The sequence below is a fragment of the Indicator indicator genome, chromosome 1, assembly GCF_027791375.1.
Source record: "Indicator indicator isolate 239-I01 chromosome 1, UM_Iind_1.1, whole genome shotgun sequence".
Taxonomy (NCBI): Eukaryota; Metazoa; Chordata; class Aves; order Piciformes; family Indicatoridae; genus Indicator; species Indicator indicator.
The window spans coordinates 23,991,869-24,018,617 of NC_072010.1; the positions used below are offsets into that span (position 1 = coordinate 23,991,869).

General features: G+C 40.4%; 1 protein-coding gene across 2 annotated transcripts; it reads right to left on the reverse strand.

Moving 5' to 3' along the window:
- Positions 1-409: 409 nt before the first annotated feature.
- On the reverse strand, positions 410-24,188 carry HSPH1 (heat shock protein family H (Hsp110) member 1). Of its 2 annotated transcripts, XM_054390735.1 has the most exons (18): positions 24,082-24,188; positions 23,218-23,275; positions 19,852-19,992; positions 18,111-18,233; positions 16,783-16,882; positions 14,584-14,717; positions 12,871-13,115; positions 11,758-11,986; positions 9,896-10,002; positions 8,440-8,573; positions 6,048-6,253; positions 5,116-5,247; positions 4,271-4,408; positions 3,733-3,858; positions 3,204-3,311; positions 2,978-3,097; positions 1,723-1,884; positions 410-1,268 (listed from the first exon to the last, which is right to left on the reverse strand). In XM_054390735.1, exons 1-18 carry the CDS (start codon positions 24,186-24,188, stop codon positions 1,068-1,070), a joined length of 2,571 nt encoding a protein of 856 aa, XP_054246710.1. In that variant the 3' UTR covers positions 410-1,067. The 2 variants fall into 2 exon arrangements, with proteins under 2 accessions (XP_054246710.1, XP_054246718.1); XM_054390743.1 differs by lacking the exon at positions 5,116-5,247.
- Positions 24,189-26,749: the final 2,561 nt, after the last annotated feature.

The following is a 26,749-nucleotide window of genomic DNA, read 5'->3' on the forward strand; positions in this document are numbered from 1 at the left end:
ATCTAAGCAGAGCCACCTGCTCAGCAAAACAGGCCCAAAATCTCATCTTACTGTTTCAGTTCAGCCTGTAATAAAAGGCAGCAGAGCCTGGCCTAAGTATTAAACCAGGTTTTAAAACATTCTGAACTGCAGATTGTCTCTAAACTACAGTGTTCTGGTGTGCTGCAAATTTTGTCCTATGCCTTAACACCTATGGAGTTTCCAAGTTCCTTCAGATGTGTACAACCTTTGGGGCAAAGAAAAGAAAGCAGCCGAGTTATTTTCAACTTCTTTTAAGCTTTTTTCTGATTCTCACACAGAGAGAACACAAAGCGACAGCCTGTCACAAACCATGAAAATGGCAACTCTTACACCAGAGGTACTGAAAACAGCTAAACCCAACGAGTCAGGAGAAACCAGTAAAGTGAACTTTATTTTAAAGCTCATTAGAAAGCTTCACAATAACACTAACAGAATTAGCATTTCCTTCATTTTATGTATCCCGCATGAAAAAAATGTATTGTTTAGCAAGAGATGAAACAGAAGCGTTTCTGCATGCTACTAACACATTCCACCATCTTACTACCTGCTAAGTGCTTTGGACTGCAACAATCAAAAACCTTAGAACAGAAGGATTTCTTCTGGAAAGTCCTTATGAACAGGATGGACACCAGCTTTTTACTGACATACCCAGAGAGATGTCCAGAGGAAAGAAAAACTACCTTGGCATCTACAAATGCCTACAAAGGTTTTGATTACAACCTTTTGAAGAAGCTGCATATTTCAGAGCAAGGGCTTCTTTTCATCTTTAGTGATGCAAATGGTTAAATACTGCACAGAAGCTTAGTATGAACTCACAATTCCACAGGAATCTGAAAGTTACCAAGGCAATTTTCCTTTTAGGATAGTCATGACCAACACTGTTACTGTTCTTCCTCCCGTAACACAACATATCCCAGACAAATCTTGGAAAAACAAAAATATAAATAGTTCCCAAAACAATGCATTCCCATCCCCATACCACATACAACAGCAAAAATATCTTCTGTCATGGGATGAATCAATCAATTTGCTGCAAGTGCAGTGGTTTAGTCCAAGTCCATGTTAATGGTGTTTTGATCATTTGGATGACATTCACCGTTTTGCTGAGGCATTTCTGGAGTTTTTTCATCTTCTCCCATCTCTTCAGTTTTATAGTCACTCTGTTCATTCAAAGGGTTTTCCTCCTTAGGAGAGTCAACTTTTGGTTTAGGTTGTGTCACAACAGGCTCACATACATTGTTTAACTCCTAAAAGAAAAGGAGAAGATGTGATCAGATTAAATACATTTAAGGAGACACCAGCTTCACTAGTGTGAAGAGATCTATGCCCAAATGACTGCTTGAAACTTGCTTCTGTATTTGTTTCCCCAAGTCCAAACAGTGCTTGGAATAAGTTAACTGGTTTACTTTCAGGAGTTTTGTGTGAAAAAATCAACTTAGTATTTTGGATTTCCCACTGGGGGAAAGGGGGTGTTTCAGGACTATTTTGTGCCTACCAGTAACAGTGAAAAGCTACCTGAGTTTTTAAAAGTGACTGGAAGACAAAATGTCAATAAGCTCCACTGCTTTCTACGGGATCTCCTTCTGCCTGTACTTTCTTTTAAGAACACTGGAGCAGCAAGATGAAATTGAGGGAAAGGAAGGGGTACAGGTATCAGTCTAGCTTTAGCACTAGCCTCTCAGATTAGTTTATGGTACTTACCTGTAGCTTTGCCTTAATTTCACTGGAACGCACAGCTGGATCCTGATCTAAGGTCTTCTTAGCCTGTGCACTCACAGCATTATTCATCCACTCTACCACTTCACTAACACACTTCTCTACTTTCATCATTTCCATTTCATCAATATGGATGTATTTCTCATCCTGCCCAAATACAAAAGTATTAATTAATAATATCAAGTTTACTGTCATCAAGTCATGCCAACAATTCATCCCAATTCATAACTTAGAATTTTTACTGATTTTCAAAATAAAGTTGGTAACAAGTCAGATTTGTTAGAGCAAGAGACAGCTAATTCAGACGTGAAAAAAAAAAACAAAAAACTCTCCTTTGCCCAATTATCCAACAAGAAATCTAGTTCACAGAGGAAGCATAGGCTTTGCAAACAGGTCACAATAAAATGCAACATTCTTAAGAAGGCTGATGAAAAAAAAAGAAAAAGAATCCACTCCCTGCTGGAGAGTCTTACATGAACCCAAGGTAGTTTAGACAGAAGAGGAAAGAATCAGAGTTGCTGCACTAGTTATTGGGAGAAGGGCCTACTCAGCAACCTATAATTTCAGTTAAGAATTCTAAATATGAATTCAAGTCTTAAATGTACTATTTCCAATTATACCAGTCATTTCAAGACTGTAACACTACTGAATCACTTGACAATTTTGTGATCTGTAGCTGTGAGAACCTAATTGTTTCTGATGCGAATCTCAATCTGATTCAGCTAGAGCACTGTGAGCTCCCCTATTAAAATTCCTTAGTTTAAACCCAAGGAATACATTTTCAAAAGCAGGAATGCTTATCAAGAAAGTAATCTTCAAATACCAATAGGAAAAAAGACACCCAAATCCAGACACCCATGTATAATAAAGCTGGACGGTTTAGTTTATCCTGAGCAGCTTTTACACTAATGCTTCTCACCACAGTACAATTCTCGTTCCCAAAAGAAATGGAAGAGCAGACTTCTAAAAAAAGTCTCATTAGCTTTCTAAGTATCAACCCCAGTCTAAGCTCACTCTTTGTGAGCATGTCCTTTCCCTTTCTGACCTGAAAACATCCAGAATATCAATATATGACACTAAGATTTATTTCCAGTACTGGGAAACATTCACAGTGTAAAATTTGCAACCTATTACAGTAGGCTGCAGCTCATCTGAGAACGTATTTGAAGCCTCTGTCTGCTGGTGAGCTTCAATGAAATACTACATAGTAAAAAGAAAAGTATACTTTGAGGCCACTTACTTTATTCCTGAATTCCCCAGCTATTGCAATATAATACTGGAGCCTGTGTCTCAATTCTTCTAACAGCTTTGGTCGTTCTTCTGCTTCTTGATAGCGCATTTCAATTGGAGTTCCTAATTTCTGGAAAAGGCAATTACTATGCATTATATGATTCATGCATGTTCATTAACATTGTTTTCTGTTATGTTTTACAAATTTTACATTTTGGGCATACTAACAAACCTACCTTTAAATCCTCCAATTTGTCTACATACACCTGCTTAGCTTCATCTTCACCCTCTTCATACAGCCACCCTTCTGTCTCTGTTAGGAGTGCAGAGAACCCCTGCAGATCCTATGTGTCAATATAATTTGACATGTTAGACAATAGAATATGCACCAATTGACTGTGCTTGTCTTGCAGTAACAGGACACTGGTAAATATACATAGTAATTCTTAGCCTTCTACATAAAAATTACATTGCCACTGCAGTTTTTGCCTAATTAAGTCATTTAAACCACAGATTTACAACATAGGTAGCATCTGTAGCCTTGTCCTTGATTAGGCCAATGCTTGGGGTGTGGCTTTATTGCATCTTTTTTGGTATGGTTACAATAACACTGAGTAAAGTTATTTTAAGGGATATTACTATTAGCTAATTCTGGATCAGTCCCAGTCATCATTCAAATTGTGTTTCAGCTGTAAGAAAACTTGACCAAGGAACACGTAAGTAGTATTTGGTGTTTTCAGAGAAGCCCCTGAAGCCATAGCCTACCTTTTCACAAACAAACTTTTCATATGGTCCAGACAACTTGTCCCTGAACTCATACACATATTCTTCTACTGCGTTCTTTGCATCATTTCTTTCTTTTTCCAGTTTGTCTTGCATAATCATCTTTCCCTGTATAACCACAGAAAATTTTAATGAAAAATAATTATGTTCAAACGACATTCTAGAAGCACAGCTCCTGTAAAGACAGTAATGGCTCAGAGGCCTTGGTTCATGTAACTGTTGGAATTCTTACTGCTATGCAGTGGACTCACCTGAAGAAATGGGCTGCACTTCTGATTCTAAAGGCTTGAACTAATCTGTGATGTCATTCCTTGCATCACTGCTCTGATACTACTGCTATAAACAACAATCTTTCTGGTTAGTATTTGTCAGCTGTGTTAAATCTGAATGGTGTATTAGCTCACTGTAAGTTATTTGAATCCACACTCTAGGGTTACAGCAAAAGACCAGAGATTGCCTTGAAAAGTAGAAAAACCGTTAGAACGCAATCAAGAAAGCAGTCTAAGACACACTAACTCACCTCTGTTTCAATATACATATTGAGGAGATCTTTTCCTAACTGCCAAACCAAGTTAGCTTCAATAGGTAGTTCCACATTCTTCACTTTTATTTTGGGTTTTTTAGCTTCTGGAGGCTGATCACCCTTCTTCTCATTTGTCTGAGTTGGAGAGAAGAAAAATAAGATCATTTTCCTGACTTTCTTCTGATGATGTAGCATTACGATTAAAGAAACATTCACAGGAAAAACATGCAGGAATTTCCCATGCTCTTTCAGAATCTTCAAAATATACTTGTGACGGTCTTTCAGGGAATTTCACCTCCTATCCTAGTCCACTTACAGCCTATTTCATGGACATGAAGTACCAAGCTACAGAAAGGCCATTTCTCAGATACCTAGTGTATTTGCAGGTTTTCCAGAAGTGCCCATCTGTAGCTTAGCACTTCACTAGTGATGCTGACAGTGCTAAGATTAATCCAAAACATTTTTTGTCTTATACAGATGACAGAGCAAACTGTTAGCAGTATCATGTGGGCATGTGTTTTCCTGATCCCCACTTCCCTCAGCAGGCTTATTAAGCTTGGCCTTTAATAGCTGTTAAACAAATTGAAATGTCTGCAACCCAAATTAACTGTACAATACACATGAAGACAGGGAAGTGATAGAAAGATTCCTTGCAGGAACTCTTTTGCAAACTCTGCATGAGAATTACCATGAGATATATACATTATTTTTCACAATAGAAGAGATAAAAATGTAAAAGTTTCCAAGTACCAGGTTCCTTACTTTCTCCTGGAATGTGTTACCATTTTGAAAGCTACCATTATAGAACATAATACTTTCAACAGAGTTAAAGGGTCACTCACTTTCTTGACATCTGGAATTTTGTTTTCTTCAGAGGGAGGTTCTGATGAAGGGGGAGACTGTGACGTTTGCTGACCATCAGTTTGTACCTGGGACTGTGTTCCAGCCTCACTGTTCTCTTGCTGGCTATTTTTCTGAAATGAAAGCCCAGGCACAAAGGATGTAGAAGGCATGTGCACTTGTATTTGATGTAAGTTATAGGGCACCTCACTTCTAACGCACATACTGTACCGAGTGCCCTACGGAGCATTCTGTGCACAGGCAGAAACACACATGCTTTTAACTAACGGAGATACAGACTAGGTCCAAGTTCAGAAGGACATAGTGAAAACGCTACCAGTGCCAGCACAATAGTCATGTAACGTGGTATGTGTGCTGCCACTTTCCCTTGCAAGAAGTGGCTTTTAATTTATTGAGTCGTAGCTTTTAAGGTGTTTTCTTCCCCCCTCAGAAAACTATTAAAACAAGTATGCCATAACGATGCTGCACTACTCCCCAGTGTTGCCCTCCCCTACCACGATGTAGAAAACAATCCAGACTTCCCTGTCAAAGAAAGTGTCAAAAAACCTTTAGTAGTATGAAGTCTTGAGCACAAATCCTTTTAACAGATGGATGACTAATAATCCAAACCAAGTTTTGCTATTGGAACAGTCTGATAACTGCAACAGCTGTAAATAACCCCATCCTCAAGCAACCCACCTGCTTGTTATTTGGCACTTTGCCCAATAATTTATTTTGAAATCCTCACACTTTCAAGATATACAAATTTTCTCCAAATTTTCTCCTGTTATTATGACATTTTATTTCCCAAAAGCTACAAACATCTCAAAATTAACCTCACTTTGGTTCTGTGGAAGAAGGTATTTTCCTTCCAGAGTATGCCACAGCAGAACACATCAATAATGACATTCACCCACAAGAAAAGTCAACTTACATCACTTAAGGTTTCAATAGGCCTCTGGTCCTGAGATTCAACTTCAGTCTCAACTACAACATCTTCACTCTCTTCATTTTTAACTGGTTCTACCATGGATGCAGTGGACACACTGAAAATGCCATGAGTATTGACACGGACTTTCACTTTGACTTTAGATTTCTCTCCATCTTTCTGGGCGGCCACATTCTGGATAACATACCTACCTAAAAACAAAAGAATCCATATTCACATTGTGGAATTAAATAGGTAATATTACAGAGCCAGGAAAACACCTCCCTTTTTCACAGAGGACACATTTTCTAAGCAGTTGATGAAGCTTTGTGCTCATCTCATGGTCCTCCACAAATCAAATGAGCACTAGAAAAAACTAAAAATATGCTACTTTTCAGCTAACTTACCTGAAAAAAAATAAAAAATGAGAACATTTGCATTCACCATCTTGGATAGGTTCTCTACCACTAGCAACAAAGTAAATATAAAGAGTAAAAGCTAATTCCCCCTTACTATCTGTGATGCTATTGTGGGATAAAAGAAAAATATAGACAAATATTAATGCCAATGGTAAGTGGTATGTCTTGTTAATAGGAATTACCACCCAACATAGGAAGCGTTTCTGGAAGTGTTCTTATCAGCTGCTAACACCCATGTAAGGCTGCCATTCATTACCTTTTACTCCAGGGCAGAACGTAGTAATTTTGTAACTCACACAACACTGTAAGTGAGCATAGTGAAACTAAGACAGACAACTAGTTTAACAGTTAATAAAGAACCAGATCTCCTTGACATTAAGAGCAGGCATTTTTCCTGCATACTACATGTCTGTATGTGTATCACCAAAACAGTGACCTGGAGACTGAGATGTCTGAATAGGCACGAAGTACACATTCAGTGGTTTCATCACAGACTGGACATACACATGCTCACACACACCATTTCCTTCATCGATCCATCTAAATCCCAAGTATACAACCTTTAACCTCCTTACTTTATAGGCTAAAGAATATGATCATCCTCTCTTGTAAAACCAAGAATATTGCAGTTATGATCTGTCCTCCCTTTTGGTAGCCTCATCAGAACTACTGACTCACCTTCTAGGACTACTGAACAATTCTGTTCTGAGCAGAGTTAATCAGCAAGTGAGTCAAAACCAGTCTGATTTTTAGTTCTGTTCTTGCCAGTTTGCAGAACAGCACTTAAATACCTCATTTGTTAGAGTCATATGAATTGAACACAAAGTCCACTGCCAGTCATTATGGTAAGAGTTAATATGAAAGGAAGTCTGCATTTGTTGTGACCATGAAATATTACACTGGTTTCTAAGACACTCTATTCTAACCTCTCAGCAAAACAACCATATCAGTTATGTTCCCTATTTTGAAGTAGCTTATGTTTCCTATTAGATTAATAGTTTTTGATAACTTTGTAGTGCATTAGGTATTAGCTGAAATACTGGTAAACCAAATGGGAGATGCTTTTGCCCTACACATATATATATATACGCTCACATACATATACACATATACACACTCCCACCTACTCAAAAGGTTATAAAGCTTATCTTTAATGCTACAGTTCTGGTGGATACTGTATTTTAAGTGCATTGTTAACCAACAGAACAGCTGTATGTCAAATACTTAACCAAGATATGTCATTTCTTCAACTCTGGAAAAAAAAAAAAGCTGAGCTTTCTAACAAAACAAATCAATTACTTGACAGCTAGTAATAGCTTTATCTTAACTTCACATGCAAACATACAACATTTAATTGCATTCTTTGAGCTCAAGAGCAATTATTTAATTAGCCTGTCTTTACCATCATCTTTTTCTAACTAACCACACTGTGAACCCTTTGTGTCACTCTCAATGTTGTGATTAGTAAAAAAAGATGAAAGACCTACTTATAAATATTACCTAGACAATTCAAATCAATACTGTAGCTGCCACTATTTCAGGCTGCCTTGATTAAAACTTACTGAGCATTATGACAAATGCAGAAAATATAGGAAAAACATCAACTATTCACTCAAAACATGTTTAAGTTTTATATCCACAGGCATACTTTTCAACTATTCCTAGTGTGCTTTATTGATAAGCAGAAAATAAGATTTAAAAAGTTTTGAAGTTATATTTTGCAGTGATGGCCCCATTCTAGCTGTGGGCATTGGGCTACAGTTTCCCCTTATTTCTTCACTGGACTGTGGCAACTTTAGAAGCTAGGAAATATTTCAAAAATTCAGTTTCCTATGGAACTGGAGAATTTAAAATTGAGTTCTTCAGACACAAACCCTAAATATATACATCATATAAACATACTGTAACACAACACAGTTACATAATTGATTTAAAATGAAAGAACGTAAGATAACACCATTTCCAGGATAACTACTTACCAATTTTTGGCTCAGGATATGGGACTCCATTAGGATCAGAATAAAAAGCTTCTAATTCAAATGGACCTTTCCTATAAAATGTAAGGACCTTGGAGAATGGTGCTGCATGATTTCTGCTGAAGACCTCATGAACCCTATAATTAAAAGAAAAACATCACTTTCAGCAGACTATTTGAGCTGAAAGGCTTTGATCTAGGGTCAGAACTCTTCAGAGAAACATTGCCATGTTTTGCCATGTTTACTCTTCTGAGCAATTTCAAAAATAGATACTCCACTACTGTATGGGAAGGGAGAAAAAAAATACTGTTTGTTACTGTCATGGGAAATTGTCCTGTTACACTAATTTTGAGTTTCAGAAGCAAGGAAGTTTAGATGTAGATGGCCAACTCAGTGACAGACTATCGGCAGACCTCCAAAACTTGTTTCCTGCAAAGATATTATTATGAGCTTGGAATAGCATAATTTAAATCATAATTTGCACCCTTCCTCAGTCAGTCTCAAAATGCTAATTATAGCCCTGTTAATTCCTTACTCACTTACTTTCTGCAGCTCAGCTGAGAACCCTGACACCAGGCTATTACTCATTCCATGATATGACACAAACCCGTTTTATGTTATGTTCTTCCTGTAGGGACCTGTCAGCTACCATGCCAGCCTGATTCGCATTTCCAGCTGAGTTATGTCTCCTAACTATGGGAGGATCTCATCGAAATGTGATAAAATAAAGGCTTCACCTACAGTGGGAACCCATAAGTTGGCTTAGAAGCATACGACAGAATAATTAGGTTCTGCATCTTCACAGAAGACAGACAAAAAAGAAGGCTGAATTACAAAGAATCAGAAAGGTATGAGAGCAGGTCCAACTAGAACTCTAAAATTCCCAAAAGCTAAAATCAGACCTCTTTACAACCTGAACAGCAACTGCATTTCCCACAGGCATGGTTCAGTTAGCAGCAAGGAGTTCAGTCCTGGAACGCTGCAATCGCAAGAAGTTTCTCTTACGAAACTGCAAGATTTAAATCCTTGCTTCCGTTTACAGCCAGACAAATGGATCCACGTAAACTCATATTTACGTATTGCATAATGTTCCTACTAAAACAATAATCCAGATAGGTGTTAGGAACACCTTGAGTATGAACAGGCCAGAAAGGAAAGTGGGATGAGGATCCAGCAGTTGTTCTAGTTCATTTTGTATTCCAAAACCTGGCAACCAAACAAGGGCAATGCAAAACAAGATAGTGCTTGGTACTTCATTCAGTCGCCTTTTTTTTTAAGTGTATGAGCAAGCTGTGGTTAAAATTTGAATGCATGACTTCACAGTCTCCAGTGTTAATCATCTCTGGTACATGGCATACAGGTTTTTTGCATCAGAATGCCAAGATCCTAACTTAAATACAACCAAGAATATTATCCTTGAAGCTAAAAGCTCCATAGAACTGTAGTTTGAGCTACCTACCCTTCAGTGTCCTCTCCTTCTGTGTTCCATAACAGAGATATTGGGAATGGCGTAGCATCTGCCACAGAGAACTCTCTCACTTTAAAAGCTGGAGAAAGAATTGCACACTAAAACAAAAAACAGATATGCATTAAATTTTGTCTAACTGCTGTACTCCACCTGCTCTCAAGACAGCTAAGCATCTTAAGTAAGAGAACTGTGTTTTTACTTGATTTCAACAGCATATGATAAGAAAACATAGACCTCACACAGAAGCGTTCATATTCTCTGGGTTAGCAGGACTTTTGGACTTAAGGCTTACCATAGCTTGCAAAAAAAGTAACAGTCTAAATGAATACCAGTTCTGGGGTCCCCAGTTCAACGACAGAGAAAGACTACAAAGATAACTATGGCAGGTGTGGGGGGCAGGGGGTTGGACTAGATAATCACCAGAGGCCCCTTCCGACCCCTATTGTTCTATGATTCTGTAATTGTAAAGAAAGTGTGATGGTTTGAAACTGTCTTTTTAATTTTTCCTTGCAAAGTTCAGAACAGAGAAAGTGAAAGAATGTAAATAAGTCACTATTGGGTGTAAGAAAGCAAAATAACGATTGTTCTAAACACTTCCATTGGATAGATAGAAATGTTTAAGAACTATTACCCAAAACAAAGTAGGCATTCGGCACATTCTGTGTTCTGCAGTGGGGGCAGTTGCTGGGCTGTCTGGCTGCTGTTTCTTCTTCTCTTCTGGCTGAAGATAACACGTACTGACCTTGGCAGCTAAGTTAACAACTTTCTGCTTAACTAACTCTGCTTCTCTGTCCAGGGGGGTCTGGGGGGGGGAGCTCCTGGGAGAGGGAGGCCCCCTTTGGGAGGGTCCCCTTGGGGGGAAGCAAAGGGAGCTTGGTTGTGCTTTTCTATTGATTGTATATGTAAGTGTTGTGAATTTTGTATATTTGTACATATTCATTGCATTTCATCTGCTTGTAAATACAGCTTTTCATTTGCTTCCAGACTGGGCTAGCCTGGTTATTGTTGGTGGGGGGGGAATTTCAACTCACACCGACACACTTTTTATTTTTGGCACCCAACGTGGCCAAATGTCACAGTCATGGATGACTTGTGTGATAGCATCCATGGAAATGTCATTTGTGCTGCTATTAAGCAGGCAAAGCGGATCAAGCCCTTGTGGTACGGTGACCGATGGTCCAAGTACAAGTATGGTGAAGCCTGGCAGATTGACTACAGAAAGGAAGTGCTGCATTAGTCATAAATAAAGCGGTGTTTACCCTACTGGTCCTCCTCCTTTCCTTGGAGACAACTGACTGACACTAATGGAAAACAATTAGTGAGATGGGATAAAGAAACAAGTAAAAAAAAAAAAAGGGTGAAATAAGTAAAAGGGAAAAGGAAGAAGGAAGAATGAGCAGTTTGCTGTAAAATTTAGTTCATTAGGTGAAAACTAAAAACGTGGAGTGAGATAGAAGTAAATCATGTTGATGGAAAACTGAATACCAGGAAAATCCATGCTTGCTGTGTTTTGGGCTCTCCATAGATGATACTTATACACTTTATGGATTAAAAATATCTCTTCCCTCAGCTTGACAAGGTCTTAAATTTCTCTCATTATAGATTCCTAGACTCTGTTCTTTTGAAGAGTGAACTGCCTACAGAATACACCCAGAATCAGCATTTCAGTAAAGTACTGCACTGCAGAGGAGTACTTTGTACTTTTTAAAAAGCATAGTCCAATAAAAAGATCCAATGAACATGTATGTTCCCTTGTGTTCTTGGACCACTTCTGACATTTAACTACTTGGCTAACTCTTCTGAGAAGTGCTTTCAAGAAATGCAGCCTTCATCAATTATTGTCAGTACTATACCTGCAGAGCACAGCCCCTAGCTATGGCTTCATCTGCATTCAGTGTTGTACTGACATCCTTGCCAAAGAATTTAGCAATCCTCTCCTTGACAGCAGGAATGCGGGTTGCTCCTCCCACAATCTCTACAGCAGTTACGTCTTCAACTTTCAGTTGTGTTTGTTCCATCAAAGAAAGCAGAGGCATCTCTATCCTTTGCAGCAGGTCAGCACACAATTCTTCAAATTGTGACCTAAGGAAAGAAACAAAATTAACCAAAGAATACCTGTGCCACCACTGAAGTTTCCTGTTATTCTTGTCTCCACACTGATGATGGCCAAGTTTGTAAACTACACTGCAAAGAGACTTAAAGCTACACCCCTGTGACTAGGCTGAAGTGGCAACCATAGTTTAAGACAATATATAAACCGCTGCGTACAGATTTTCCTACACTGCTATCAATATAGTTAAGTAAGATAAAGCTATTGTTTGGGTGGGTGCTATATATCTGCCTCTCAGCAGAAGTTACAGATCACTATATAGAAACCATTGATAATTCCTTAACTATGAAAAGCTGCTGCCTAAATAGAGGGAAGAAAAACAACAACCCACCACTCTCTTGGCAGCAATTACAGTACTAGCAGTGGCTACAAATTGAGTTGTGCCTGTGAGTGTGGCAAGAGAGACAGTGACACACGCTTCATTTACCCCAGATTCCTCTTAAGCACCATTTCTGCCCTCCATTTCTCTGCCACTGTCTACAGTACAGTAAGAACAGAAAAAAAGGAACAAAGCCTCAGTTGTTGCTATGTTTAGAGCAGTATGGAATTTAAGTTACCTAAAATATACAGGAGGCCTAAATACGTTATCACACCCCAGATCTGTTTTGCATGCATCAATTCATGGCTTTAAGGAAGCGTCATTGTACGAAAACAATTCAAGTTTCTTATGCATGCATCATTACACTGAAACATTGCTCAGGTAGCTGAACACTACATTTCACAGCCTTAGTTATTCTAGCATTACAAAAATGCCACAGCTATTCAGCACTTGCACTTAATTTTTCCAACATGGAAAGAAACACTTGCTTAAGAAATACAGCCACCAAAGCAACCACCTGTCTTGTACAGAGCTCACCTGTTCATTTTTCCAGACACATCAGTATCATTCATGAAACACTCTATATTTAGGGGAATGTCTGTGCTATTTGAACTCATTAGTTTCTTCAGCTTCTCACATTCCTGATATAGACGAAGAAGAGCTCGAACTTTTGTTTTTGGATCCAGTTTGTACTTTGATTTTATTTCTGCACAAAAGTAATCTACTAGCTTCCCATCAAAGTTTCTTCCGCCCAGGAAAGGGTCAAATGCCATGCCCAGTACCTAGTTTGAAAAAAAACTATTCAGTCTTATGCTCAGTAAAAATAAAATGGAACAGTAGTCTTCTAGTATTAGCAAGCCTTTCCTTCAAAACAGGTTAGGGACAAGTTAGCTTATGGAATCATAGAATGGTGGTCCAGGCCAGAAGGGACCTCTGAAGGTCATCTAGTCTGACCTCCCCACAGTCAGCAGGGGCATCCTCAAATAGATCAGGTTGCCCAAGGCTTCATCGAACCTTACCTTGAATATCTCCAGGGAAAGGGCCTAAACCACCTCCCTGGGCTACCTGTTCCAGTGTTCCACCACCTGCATAGTAAAGAACTTCTTCCTGATACCAAATCTAAATGTGCCCTTCTCTAGTTTGAAGCCATTGCCCCATGTCCTATCCTCACAGGCCTTTGTAAACAGTCTCTCTCCATCCTTCCTGTAGGCCCCCTTCAGCTACTGGAAGGCTGCTATTAGGTCTCCCTAAGAACCGTCTCTTCTCCAGGCTGAACAACCCCAGCTCCCTCAGCCTGGCCTCACAGCAGAGGTGCTCCAACCCCCTGATCATTTTTGTGGCCCTCCTCTGGACCTGCTCCATCAGGTCCATGTCCTTCCTCTACTGAGGGCTCCAGACCTGCACACAGTACTCCAGGTGAGGTCTCACCAGAGCAAAGAGTCAGAATCACCTCTCTGGATCTGCTGGCCACACATCTTTTGATGCAGCCCAGGATGTGATTGGCCTTCTAGGCTGCAAGTGCACACTGCCTGCTCATGTCCAGCTTCTCATTCATCAGCACTCCTAAGTCCTTTTCCATAGGGCTGCTTTCTATCACCTCCTCCCCCAGTCTGTACTGACAGTGGGGATTGTTCTACCCCAGGTACAGAACCCTGCACTTGCTCTTTTTGAGCCTCATGAGGTTCACCTCTCCAGCTTGTCCAGATCCCTCTGGATACATCCTGTCCCTCTGGTGTATGGACAGCACCACTCAGGTTGGTGTCACCTGCAAACTTGCTGATGGTGCATTCAATCTCACTGTCTATGACATTGATAAAAATACTAAACAATACAGGTCCCAGTACAGACCCTTGAGGGACAGCACTTGCCAGTGCTCTCCATCTGCACTTCAAGCCATCATCTTCCCATGCATCAGCCATGAACGTTAAGACTAAGTAAAAAGGTGACAATCTTAAGCATTCACAATTTTAACCTGCATACACTTTCATTTAAATAAAACAAGATAAACTATAGCAGTTGTACTGTGTATCTTAGATTGCTGTATTGCAAGGAATTTATAGCCTCTACTTGAAACCACCCTTGTAAAATGAAGGGCAGTGATAAAAAAAAAAAACAAATCTTCACCTTTTGACACATTGCCACTTCCTATGCATTAAACTATTTCAGAATGTTAAAAAGAAGGCACGTTTACAATAGGCTATTTGATTCCAATGTCTCATCAACTCTTTTGTTTTCATTTAATCTTACTACCTTTAGCTTACTCTTGTTGAATGCACAGGCTGATACTTGAAATGCAGAATGTCCCATATCAACAAACACAACTATCCGTGGCTTCTCTTCAGGAGCTGGAAGGTCTTGTTTATAAATTCCATAATTCAGAGCCACTGCAAAACAAGTATCAGATATTACCAATGCTATCTCTAGTGAGTGTCCAATCGCACGACATCACTTCCCTGTGAATATTAAGCTGCATAATCAAGAGCAGAAAGACAAATCCAGGCATAGACTTATGCAAGGTCTTACCTATATGGAAGCTTGATTCCATTGAGGTATGTTGCAGGATCTGAGACGCATTACATCCCTCTTCAGTCATATATATGCTCTCTAAGCATGCAAAACTAAGAGGCAACAACTTCGAGGGTTTTCTACTTTGATCTGTTTATTAACAACTCATTACTTTTTCCTTTGCCTAGTTCTCAAAATACAGATTACCCTTACAATAAACCCCAAACCTATTACAGGGAATATCACCCAGGCATGAAGTCTCTGCCTCAGAATGGCACAAATGGTCAGCAGAGGCTGCAAAAGGGAAGAATCTCAGTTTATACAGATTATCAGGCAAGTACAGTTTGCAAAGTGCACCAAAAGTGTAAACCGGAAGCCAGTGGGGCATATAAACACAGGATAAAGTTGTCAAAAGGCAGAACACACTTCAGCAGCATTCACTCTGAGTGGATAGCAGTACCAAAACTAGGCAAAAGGGTGATGCAGTTACTGAAGATAAATAAAACACTAGACATCAGCTACATGGTTACACAGGAAAGGCTGAGGCTTTGGCATGAGATAGAATTTGCGTATGACAACAAAAATCTCAAGATGAAGATACCAGGGTATCAAAGAAATTATCAGGTAAGAGAATTAGATCATTACAGAAGGTAGCAGTGAAGGCTAGGAATACAGATTCTGAAGAGAAATATTTTAGTCACACTGACTTTCTCTCGCTTTAGGAGAAAGGGACAACAACTCCCTCTCTCCCATCTGGAACAAGGACAGCCAAGTTTCCCACTGTTCAGAGACCTGAGATTTATGGATTCTGGTGTCTAATGAAGTTCCCCTGCAGCTGGTGCACTTATTCTCATTTGTGGTGATTCTTTGGGGTCTGTAACAACCCAACAGGAGCACTCATCAATCTCTCACAATCAGTCATTAAGAGGTGGTTAATTAAAAATAGAAAATTCTATTTCATTAAATGTATCTGCTCTATCCTTGGGATCCATATTTGACTAGAATTGTGTATTGGTCTGTCCATTCACATAACATTTATATTTCTGAGCAGACTGAACACATTACCCTTTTTCCCAAGCTCAAAGTAAGAATGAACAGAACTTGATAAATCACAGCAGAATTTGCCTTTTGTTAAAAAAGCCAAACCAAAAGTCCCCATTTTTCTTTTCTCCCCTACTATTCCTTCATAAAATAAAATATAAAATTCAAAATGAATCCAGTTGCTATGTACCAAACATGCTCACAAGAAGCATTCCCCCAAAGTAAACTCTTCCCTACTGATCTAACTCATGTGGGCAGTAGGAACAGACAAGTAATAGTCTTCTGGTACAGACGCCTTCCCCCAGGAAACAACAGCTAGCTATTATGCCGTTTAAAAATATGAAATAAATGCTCTCAAATGCAAATAGAAAATACAGGAAGACAGGGTTTAGAATGCTTGTTTTAAGAAAGCCTGAATGATCACTAGGCTCTGTCCATGTGTTTTTAGTTATGAACAGATTAGCAGAGATTAATTGCCTTCTGTATGTGTATGTGTGCATGTTTTGAAACCACAATTATACTGACAAAAGCTTTGGATATTATTAAGTATTGACAATCAAGAAACATGCTTCAAGAGCACCTAAATCCTGCAACTGTACATTAGGTGTGTTCCACAAAATCTGGACAGTGAACCAAATGGACAAGTAATTCACATACATGGTGACTCCTAAGTAAGTACTTAGGCAGCTAACTATCTCCGAAGCTTTGTGGCATGTGGCACTTCTACCCCTACAGACAGGAGACGTTAAAATGAGTGACAGCACATCACGAGAAGAGAAGTATTTTTTTTTAGAACATTTGTGTCTTATGCCTGATTTTTCAAGTTAGCCCTGTTCCTTAGAGTAAGTAATTGCAGACTACCACAACCTTCCTTTGCAGAAACTGCTACTTCACCCTACTTACCTGCTGTCATGTCATTCATTAATCTAAGACAATTTAATCCAACAATCTGAGCTGCATCCAGAAGGGACCTCCTTTCGGCATCTGTGAAAAATGACGGAACCTGAAGAATGCAGGTGAGAATGAGAATTTAATTCCAGAAAAGGAGACAGCACACGGTCTACTTGAAAGTATTCGTGCAAAGCTTGTATCTAATCCTCATCGTTGGGGAAGACACTCGCTCAATACACATCTTTTAACGTGCAACTATTGTACTGTATCAAGACTTCATTCTGTTCAATCAAGCTGAGATGGAATTAAATGATCATCTTAGCTTACATGAGCACACACTACCAAGAAACAAATGAGTTATTTGTATACAGATGCTAAGACCTTTAATCACTAGTGCAAAATATAAAACTGGGTACTACTGAGAGAGAGACATGAAATAATCTTATCAAAATTAGTAGATGTACTCCTGCCCAAGAAAGTAAAGAGGGGGGGGAAGGGGGAAAAAAAGTACAGCAATATTATAGATGTGAGGATACAAAGGGACATTAAATAAACAAAATCTGTTTTGGCCCAAAATTATTTGAGGCAAGTAGTCTTAAGAGATTATGAAGGAATGCTGTTGAAAATTTGCTACACATCTCTAGCACTGGTGCTGGACAGTGATCTCTGATGACCTCAGGGACAGAAACTACAAGGTCAGAAGACAGTAACTTCACAGGTATTGACTGGAGAACAAACTCTTCTAATAATAACAGAACTAAATATTCCTAGATGCAACACGAGACAGACTTGTTCAAAGAGTCATTGAGAACACAGAGGCAGATGTTATTTTAGACACAGGCTTTGCAATGGAATGATTGTTCTTTATCTGAGGTCACTTTCTCTGGAGTCATAAATTGAAAAAAAAAAAATGAAAAAACAAACCACCAAACAAAATACCCCAATCAGTCACTGAGATGAACATAAACAGGAGAGAAACTAAGGTCTTTTGGCTGGCAGAGAGCAAACTTTGATAAGCAAAGGTGTCTTTAATAAGTAATTAGTATGCTTAGTCATGGAAACAAGCTGCATCAGAAGGGTATATACCTGCATCCCAGAAATGTTCTGGGTCTGAAAGTTCAGATATCTCTTGAAAAAAGAGTTCATGAAGTGGGTCAGGGTCTAGAATATGGAAGTGGCCCTGGGATCTCTGTAAGTCAAAAAGCTCTAAAGCTAGTTAGTATTAATCCCTTTGTATGTGCTTACACCGTGTTCTTTTTCACTCTACACGAATAGAAACAAAATGCCCTCAATAGCTGAAGTTAAAAGACATAATGTTCCTGTGCACTACAATTACTTACAGAAATAACACAGTCTGTTACTGGCTTTTTCAGGTTACTCTCTGCAGTCTCCTTTAATTTAGTCAATAACATAGCTGAAATCTGTTCCACACTGAAGATATGCTCCTCATCCATGTACATAACCTGAACAAGAAGAAACAGGTAAAATAAGTCAATTATTTCAGCTGAAGGAAAAAATTACTTACATTTAATTTTTTTTTATACACTACTGACTAGTACACTATCAATCATGACATGCTTAACTATGGCATTATAGAACTTCACTTTACAATTTCCCAGCTGACTGTTTACAGAAGCAGTAATTCCATTTTCAACAACTGAAAACATCAAAAACTATCAGCTCTACAGATGGCTAGAAAGCAATTTAAAAGTGACACAAGCCTAAAATGCAACTAAAACTAGACAGAGTCACACAGCATTATGCTAAAAAAAAAGTTTTAAAAGCCATCAATTTTCAAACTGCTGCCAATAGCAAAAACTCCAGAATTACTTGCTGACTGTTTTCCCCTGACATTTTTACACATTTGTTCAAATGCCTCAAGTGTCTCTGGAAGGAAGAACTGCACAACAGTTCACTTATTCACCTGTTTTTCTGTGTAATAGAGTAAGTGGCAATGACGAAGCAAGGAAACATCTTGGTTTTTATTCACATTGGTTCAACTAGGGGAAAAATTATGCATTTCAGTTTTAATAGAAAAGTTCTTCTCTAAACATCTGTCTTACTAAACATTACTTGCTGAATCAATTTTTAAAACTTTTTCAATCAGAATAGAAAAACTACTAATTTATGTTCCAAGCAGTCTGAGAACAAAGAAGAAACACCAAGCAGCATTGTTCTCCCAGTACTACACTTTCTCATACAGACTCCTACGCACACTGTAATTAGAGGAAAACATTGATTTGCCTGAATTCGTCCATTAACCTCAAGTTACAAACAGAAAAAGCATCTCCTGGTTTGCTTGAATTGTGAGAACTCTTGTAATGTACAATCTTTTCTAATCTATTCATTACCTAGGCCTGATCTATACTCAAGTTTTGAGGTACCAGCACAACGTATGAAGAAAACCAGCAAACAGCCCTAAGCTAGGGTCTTCATCAGTAAAGCAGCACTGTCTGTTATGCCAACAAGACTTCAGTGTCAGTATTTTTATGTATTTCTGTAAATGAATATAATGTTATTAACTGCACCTATTCTAAAAAAAGCTGGCACTGTATCAGCAAACTCCCTGAAATACAAGTCAAACCTGGCACAATCTGGTTTTGAACATCTATTTTAAGTAATTTATACAGAGTGGTCCACTAAAGACAAGCATGTCATTCATTCAAAGCAATTATTCTGAGTTCTTACTAATTTATACAGAATTTGTAACCACATAATTAGACTATTGCAGTACATTCCCCTTAAGAGTGACAAAAAGGTTAATACACTTTGAAGTAAACCCATATGACCCTGCAATTATCTTTGCAGTTTTTCTGATGGAATGTTTGAGGTGGATGTGCAATTTGCCAGCAGGGAAGCTCACATTTCAGCAATTACTGGCAAACAAACCTTAATTTGAGAGTTAACATCCACTACTGAAAGATGCAGATGCCTATTCATATACAAAACCTCTTCCTTAACTGAAAGGTTAAAGAAAACCTTTGGGGTAATTAAATGAAACGTGTATTTTCATAACTTGGAGTGGAAATGTAAATGTCTGAATGTAGCTATAATCACCAAAAAGATACACAGTAAATTTACCTTTACTCCAACTCCACCATTCTTCATAGGAACCAGATCATAGCTCAACTTTTCTTTTTCCTTCTGAACGAAAGGATCATTAAATGCACGGCCATGAAATCTCTTGAAGTTAGATACTGTGTTGTGGGCATGAGTAATTTGCTGTGAAGAAATACAAGACATTTAGAAAGCCACTCAAATTGACCTGCAATGTTCAGTGCTGTTCTGTGTGCCCGTAAGTTTTAAGACAACTGCTCACTCGTCACATCTGTTTCTGTAACACCTGTAATTACTATCTGGTACTTTATATCAGCTCATCACTACAGAAGATTATATAAGTCAGAGACATAGGTACTTACAGACCACTATGTTAAGTATTTTAAGTATTATAAAAGTATCTCTAAAGCCATGAAGCAATCAGACAAGAAATAACAGCATCTACAGTGCCTTCTACTTTATACACCAAATTTAGGCAAATAGTTAAAGGATAAGGAGCTACCTTTACAAGTAGTAGTAATGATTGTAAACTGGCACTGCAATCCTAGCCACTTCACCTCCAGCTGTTCACTTTAAACCACATGACATTAAGCACAAACAACTGTTTTTGCAGTTACCAAGTTTCAAGCTGGTACGTCTTCCCATATATTTCAATACCTTTTTCCCCTCCTGCTGAGCCATTTCTAAAAAACATGTAATTTCCCTGTTTATGTTCACCTAGCAGCCACTCAAATTCTTGCACCAGACCAAACAAGGATACACTAAACAGCATGAACTGCCCACAGAACCAACTCACCTACAGAAGCAATCTTTAGCAGGAATGCAATGAAGAACAGAAACCAGCAACTAGGCTGGCCTGAAGGACACTGCAAGCATTTCAGAGTAGAATGAATCCTTTTCTATTGAGGAGAAACTACGAAAGTGCATGGTTCTCTCCAGAATAGATCTGGGGAAGCACCAACAGATTGCAAAGTACTAACTCAAATGATGAGCATACTGAGGAAGATTTCTAGCACTCATTACCCTCAAAAGAAAAAGCATCAGTTTCATTGTACGCAATTTTCATCATGGAATTTAAGAATTCGAGCTGCATCTTATACTGGACAACTATGCAATTATGGCAGTTCTGCAACAGAAAAGCTCCCTGAGAAAGAAGCAGGCTATAACTTATTTAATACTATTAAATGGTAACTTTCAGAATGCACTGTGTGTGGTAAGACACCACACCCAAATTCTGGGCTGGGAATCATCTCTAGCGTATTCTAATTGCCAAACAGTGCTCAGCAATTATTAGCAAGAACGCAGGTCAATACAGGCCAAAAATCATGCCAGAAACTATTCCAATATTTCAATGCAATAGAGTATTTAGGTTCCTGGATCCAAGATTGTTTCTCGCTCTGGTTTTGTTTATTTGTATAGCCATAACAACAGAATATTTGAATGCTATGTAATTCACAGCTGTATTGCTAAAGAACATGGATTACATGGAGTGGACAGAAGCACAAGCACTCTGGTAGCATTTATAGCCTAATTTAGAATTAACCTCAGAGCCTTTTCTATGAAAATGATCTTAAGATATTTTTAGAGTAATTGTATGCCATTAGGTCTTCAGCATGTTTTAATATCTTCCCGCTTAGTCACAATTAAGAAAGCTGAGAATTATGGTGTGTCAAGTAACATACTGTTCTCATCTCCAGTGCTACCAGCCTTACCTAAAGGAAACACAATTCTCAGAAAACTTGCTCCAGCAACAGCTCCTCAAGCATTAAAGAGATAATGAGCTCTTCACACACAATCATGTTGCTGAAGTCAACAGTCAAAAAATGTTTTGATTTTGTTTGGCTTGGGTTTTTTTCCCCCCCTCTTGTTTTGTGGGTTATTTGGTGGGGAGTTTTTGGTTTGGTTGTTGCTGTTTTTTTAAGACCCTCATTTCAATTTTTAAGACCCTCGTTTTACTTCTTGATTTAAGTATCTACTGCACCCTAGGACACTGAATATACGTCTCAACTGTCCACACCAAGAAACTTTTATATTTACACATGAAACACAACTCATGTAGCCAGCCAAACTGGACCACTTACAGCAAGTGAATTTTAAAACATTTCAGAGCATTTAAGTGCCACTTTTCCTTTCCTTCTGGCAAAAATACTTAGTTTCAACTGCTAGGACAACCAAGCATCAAAGACTCAATATAGTAACATCTGTCTGAAGGCAGCTGAAGTCACAGGTGTTCATCACTGCAAACACATGCTTTGACATGCAATCTGAGAAACAGAATCTACTTCACTTTCTGCTTACTTCAGGTTTTGAAAAAGCACTTTCTGGAATAACCTAATAACATTGAAACACTTGAGTACACAGATCAGATCACTCTGTTTTGAGTACCAACTCACTTCTGCACACTGATTACTCATACTAGTTTCCAACTTGAAATAAAAGCCATGCTAAAATAGCATTTAAGGGAAAAATGAGCATATGCATTTGTTTTATTGCTCCAAACGTTAACCTGTAACTGAAAGTATATGTGCACTTGTGAACATGTTATCTACTTGCACTGCCTTGACCATTCAAAATTAAGAGGACAGCTGTAACAGAGCAAAAGAAAGTCTCCTTTGGTACTCTCACCATGGAAACCCACTGCAGTCCCTCTACCACATGAGAGATCTGCACAGGCCAGCGGAGGCTGCACACTTGCTCTCCACCAGCAGATGTTATGTAACATCCTAGAGTGTAATACTTAAGGTTTTCTTTAACCACTACATTTAGCTATTCTAAGATTCTAGAATTAAGCTCTCCTTCGAGATTGAAAATACTACTTTAATGAAAAAAAAAAAAATTCAGAGCGCCTCAATTAAAAAAAAAACAAAAACAAACACCCCAACCAAAACCAACACCCCCCCAACAAACCAAATCCTCAAAACTGAAGACTTACACCTTCTAAAATGTGTTTATACCCTTCAGTGAAACCGAAGATAGTAAAGTATCTGAACAGCTTTATGAATCTGAGCCAAGATCTCCCTTTGCATCTAATTTTAAGAAACCAGATACAGTATTTATAAATATATTCCTGCAAGTACAAGAAAAAGCCTACACACAATCACCAGGAAGAGAAGCTTGATGACCTAAAACAGCCAAAAAAGAAAGGTGTTCAACTGCAAAAAATTACCATTAATGGAAGAGGGCAGTAGCATTCTAGCAAAAATATCCTGCATTTCTCTGAAGAAAGCATGGCAGCATAGTGCAGCATTTCTAGAATAAGAGGCTTGATAAAGCAAATTAAGTTATTTGGTTGTAACTACAGCAAGTCAGCTCTTTTTACACCCACTGGCACTTTTAACAGCTTGCACTGACCAATTTAGTATTACGCATGAATGCCAAGAAATGACCTACCTGGTTTTTAGCCGAGACACCGATAGCTCTGTTTTTGGATCCAAACGAAACTACCGATCTGAAAAGAACAACAGGCTAATTAATTCGGTACTTATAATAAACCCGACTTAAGACTGCCGTGAATACATTTTGTACAACTGCAAATGAAATACCAAAGTCTTTCTGCTGAAGTGCTCTTCCAGCTCTTGGTAAAACACTACAGTAAGACGCTTATCCATCTTAAAGCCGTGGCTCGAATCCAGGGCTTTTCCCAACGATTTATCCAAACAGCTAAATACAATGATCACAATTAAGAGCTCACATGCAGACTACATCCTCGTTTGGCTGCTCGCAACTTTACATCTAACTCCTGCTCTGAGCATGAGTTATCCCGTACCTGACCTTTGCCTAAAACAGAAGTGCTCTGGAACAGGTCTGAGTCCATCGCACCGCGGAGTGTGTGCGCGCCTCGTCCCCGTGTCCCATTTCAGCCAGGCTGTCCCGAGAGGGACTCACTTTGTAATTGCTGGCTTTTCAAACCCGCCTCACCATAAACCAAGAAGCCTCCCTCCCCACCGCGGGCTGGCCCCAATTTCCAAGTCAGTGAGTGCCCACAGAACACGTTCCTACCAGTCTCGTGGAGGCGGCCACAGCAGTTCGCAGCGGACCTCTGTCCCAGCCCTGGGTCTCCCCGCCGCGGCACACCTACCCCCGCGCCTCAGCAGCCTCTCCGGAGCCCAGGAGGAGGCGGCGAGTACCGGGAGCGCGCCGGTCCCATTTAGGGCACATTCCCCCACACCTCACCCACATGAAAGTTTCCAGCGCCGGCTCCCCTCACCCGCCAGGGACCGTACCGCCCCCCACTCCACCGCGCTCCTCACTCACGGCGTGCACCGGTCGCTGAACTCGTTGGCGACAGTCTCGATGCCGCCAGCCCGCGCCACAGCAATGTAGCAGCTCTGGAAGCCCAGGTCAAAACCAACCACGGCCATTGCCGCGCCGCTGACGGGAGGCCCCTACTCTGCCCTGTCCCGACTCGGCTCGCTCGATCCCGGCGCTGTAGCCGCCGGCCCCAGTACCGCGCACGCAGCGATTCAGTGCGCAGGCAGAAGGGGAGGGGAGCAGAGCCGGCGCCGCCGCTTTAAATATGACAATGAGACGAAGTTTCCAGAAGCTGCGGCAACCACTCACCGGCTCCACGTGCGGCTTCCGCTTCCGCCTTCGGCGGCGTTCTCGAACAATTCCTGCCAATCAGCGGCGCCGGCGCTCGGTGATGCGGCCCGTTCTCATGGCGACCGCGGACGCCGCCGACTCCGCTGGGGGCGGAGGCGGGGCCGGGAGCTGCTGGCGGTGTCGGAGCCGGCGGAGCCGGGGCGGGGCCGAGCAGGGACGGGGCGAGCAGGGACGGCTGTAGGGGCGGGAAGCGCGCGTGGGCCGCGTCTGGCGCCCGCTTGGTGGTGGCTGATGAATGGCTTCTCTATGCGTCCTTAAGACTGTCTCTGCAGTGCGCTTTCCTGGTCTCCTCGTCGCTCTCCCTTTGCTCTTTGGTTTAGCGCTCCTGAGAGGCAGTGGGGTTTGCTCCCGGCCAGGAGTTGCCTGGGAGCGGTCACGGGGTTGGGCGGCGTGGGCGTGCTGCGGAGCGGGGACCGCACGGAGAGCTTTTCCATTGCTCTGTGACAAGAGGAGCGGTTGGCGGGGAACACACATTGTGGGCGCTGAGGCCTTGATCAGGTGCTGCGAATGACCCTGTGCGGTTGTGGCCAGCTGCGTCCAGCTGCGTCCAGCTGCTTTGCCCGCGGTGGGGCGGAACGCGCCTGGGTCTAGCCATGGCAGCCTGGGTGAAGCGAGCCGGAAGCCGCAGGGCGTGCGAGGTACGGGGGGAGCAGGGGCTGTATGAGGAAGCGGTTGGGACAGAGATGAGCTGCAGCAGTACTCGGGTCTCGGAGTGTGTTACTCAGCTCTAATGGCTCAAGGAACTTAGAGTTTGCGAAGCCCATGTGTGGGAGAATGGAAGATAAGCTATCTGTGAAAGTACCCTTACTCCTTTAATACACTGGGAAACCTGTGTAGAGTTGACTCACATTGCTACAGGTATCTGCCTGCTGTGCTGTTTGGCGTGCTGCTAGGGCTATCAGAAAGAAATGGCACAGCTTCAATATGTTAATGCTACTGATCACTTGCTCCTCTTAAAAGGACTTCTGTTTCTGCCTAGTGCCTTAATCTAGCATAATATAAATGCCCTGTTGCCTCCTAACTGTTTGCTCAGGATCCCATCCCCTGCTATGCCCTTAAACTTTTGAATTCCGTATGGACATGTGCAGTTACACAGATACTGATTTTGGTTGTCAGTGGTACATTTGTTAGATGCTGCCCATCTGGTCCTGGCTGCTACCAAAGGTGGGGAGAGATGGTAGTATTTGAAATCCTGAGTATCCCAGTGTAGAAGAAGCAAAATACCAGCATTTTGCCCCTACTGCCTGTCTATATGCTGTGCTGCAGGAATCTATCTCTGCTAAAGCTTTGATTCAGATTTGAATAACATTTGCAGCTCTGTGTCAGACCTTGACCTCTTCTGAGTATATATAAGGAGGAATTGGTCCCCTAAAATAATGTTTGCCCGTTTCAACGGAGCCACATTGCTGAAAAATCCATTGAGACTGTTGTGTGACTAGCTGAGGATGCAGCTTTTAACTTTATAATAAGCTGACAGGTTGGCCAAACACAAAGGTTGATGTGTATGTTGATGAGGTTTCCTGTCTTTACTTGATAAGGTAAATATTCTTGATAATGCACTTCAATTTTAAATGAGGAGGTAGACTTCAAAGTATTTAAGTACTTAAATATCCTGCTTTTTGCCTTCATGAGCATCCAAAGTCCTTGCATCCTGAATAATATACCACTAGAGCTTGAAGATGAAAATCTTCCCTTTATTATCAGTTCATCTGCATATCGGCTATTGCCCTATCTGACAAGGAGCTGGGTGCTGGTATTTTCAGTGATTGTTAAGAAAATCCTGTTGTGGCATGTGATGAATACACAGCATACCCACTAGTTTAAGTGTCACTGTAGATGATAAAAGTAGATACCAAACATTCCTTTGTTTTTTTCTCCTTTGCTGTAAATTGTTTATCCCTGAATAGAAATAAGAAAAACTTGACTGTTTGCCCAGATTTGCAGCTGGTCTCTAAAGGGAGAAAAATGTTAAGCTCAGCAGTGAATTTGGAAGTCGGTCTACTGGCACCACCTGCCGATGGTGCAGTACAGTGTTGTGTGGTGCAGTGGTTGGGATGGGAAACACTAACTTCAACTGCAGTTTACTTGTACTGGAAAGCTTGGGAGGTTAGGAACTGAGAATAACCAGTGTGCTGCCCTTCCCTTTGGTTGTCATATCAACCTTTACTGGATGGCTGTGTGGGTAGACATGCTGATCTGAAAAGCAATGTGACCTTTGTCACCATGGGCAGTACTTTACCATGGTAGCTGGTCAGCCTTTTAAAGACTTATTTTCATATTTGTTACTGGATGTTCTATGTTGTAGCTTCTACTAGAGCAT

Excerpts from the sequence above, each read along its gene's own strand:
- HSPH1 (XM_054390735.1), bottom strand. The coding sequence starts at position 24,188 with ATGGCCGTGGTTGGTTTTGACCTGGGCTTCCAGAGCTGCTACATTGCT. Across the intron at positions 13,116-14,583 it reads TCAACAAGAGTAAGCTAAAG|GTACTGGGCATGGCATTTGA; the intron begins GTAGTAAGATTA and ends TTTTCAAACTAG. Across the intron at positions 10,003-11,757 it reads CTAGGGGCTGTGCTCTGCAG|TGTGCAATTCTTTCTCCAGC; the intron begins GTATAGTACTGA and ends TTTTTGTTTTAG.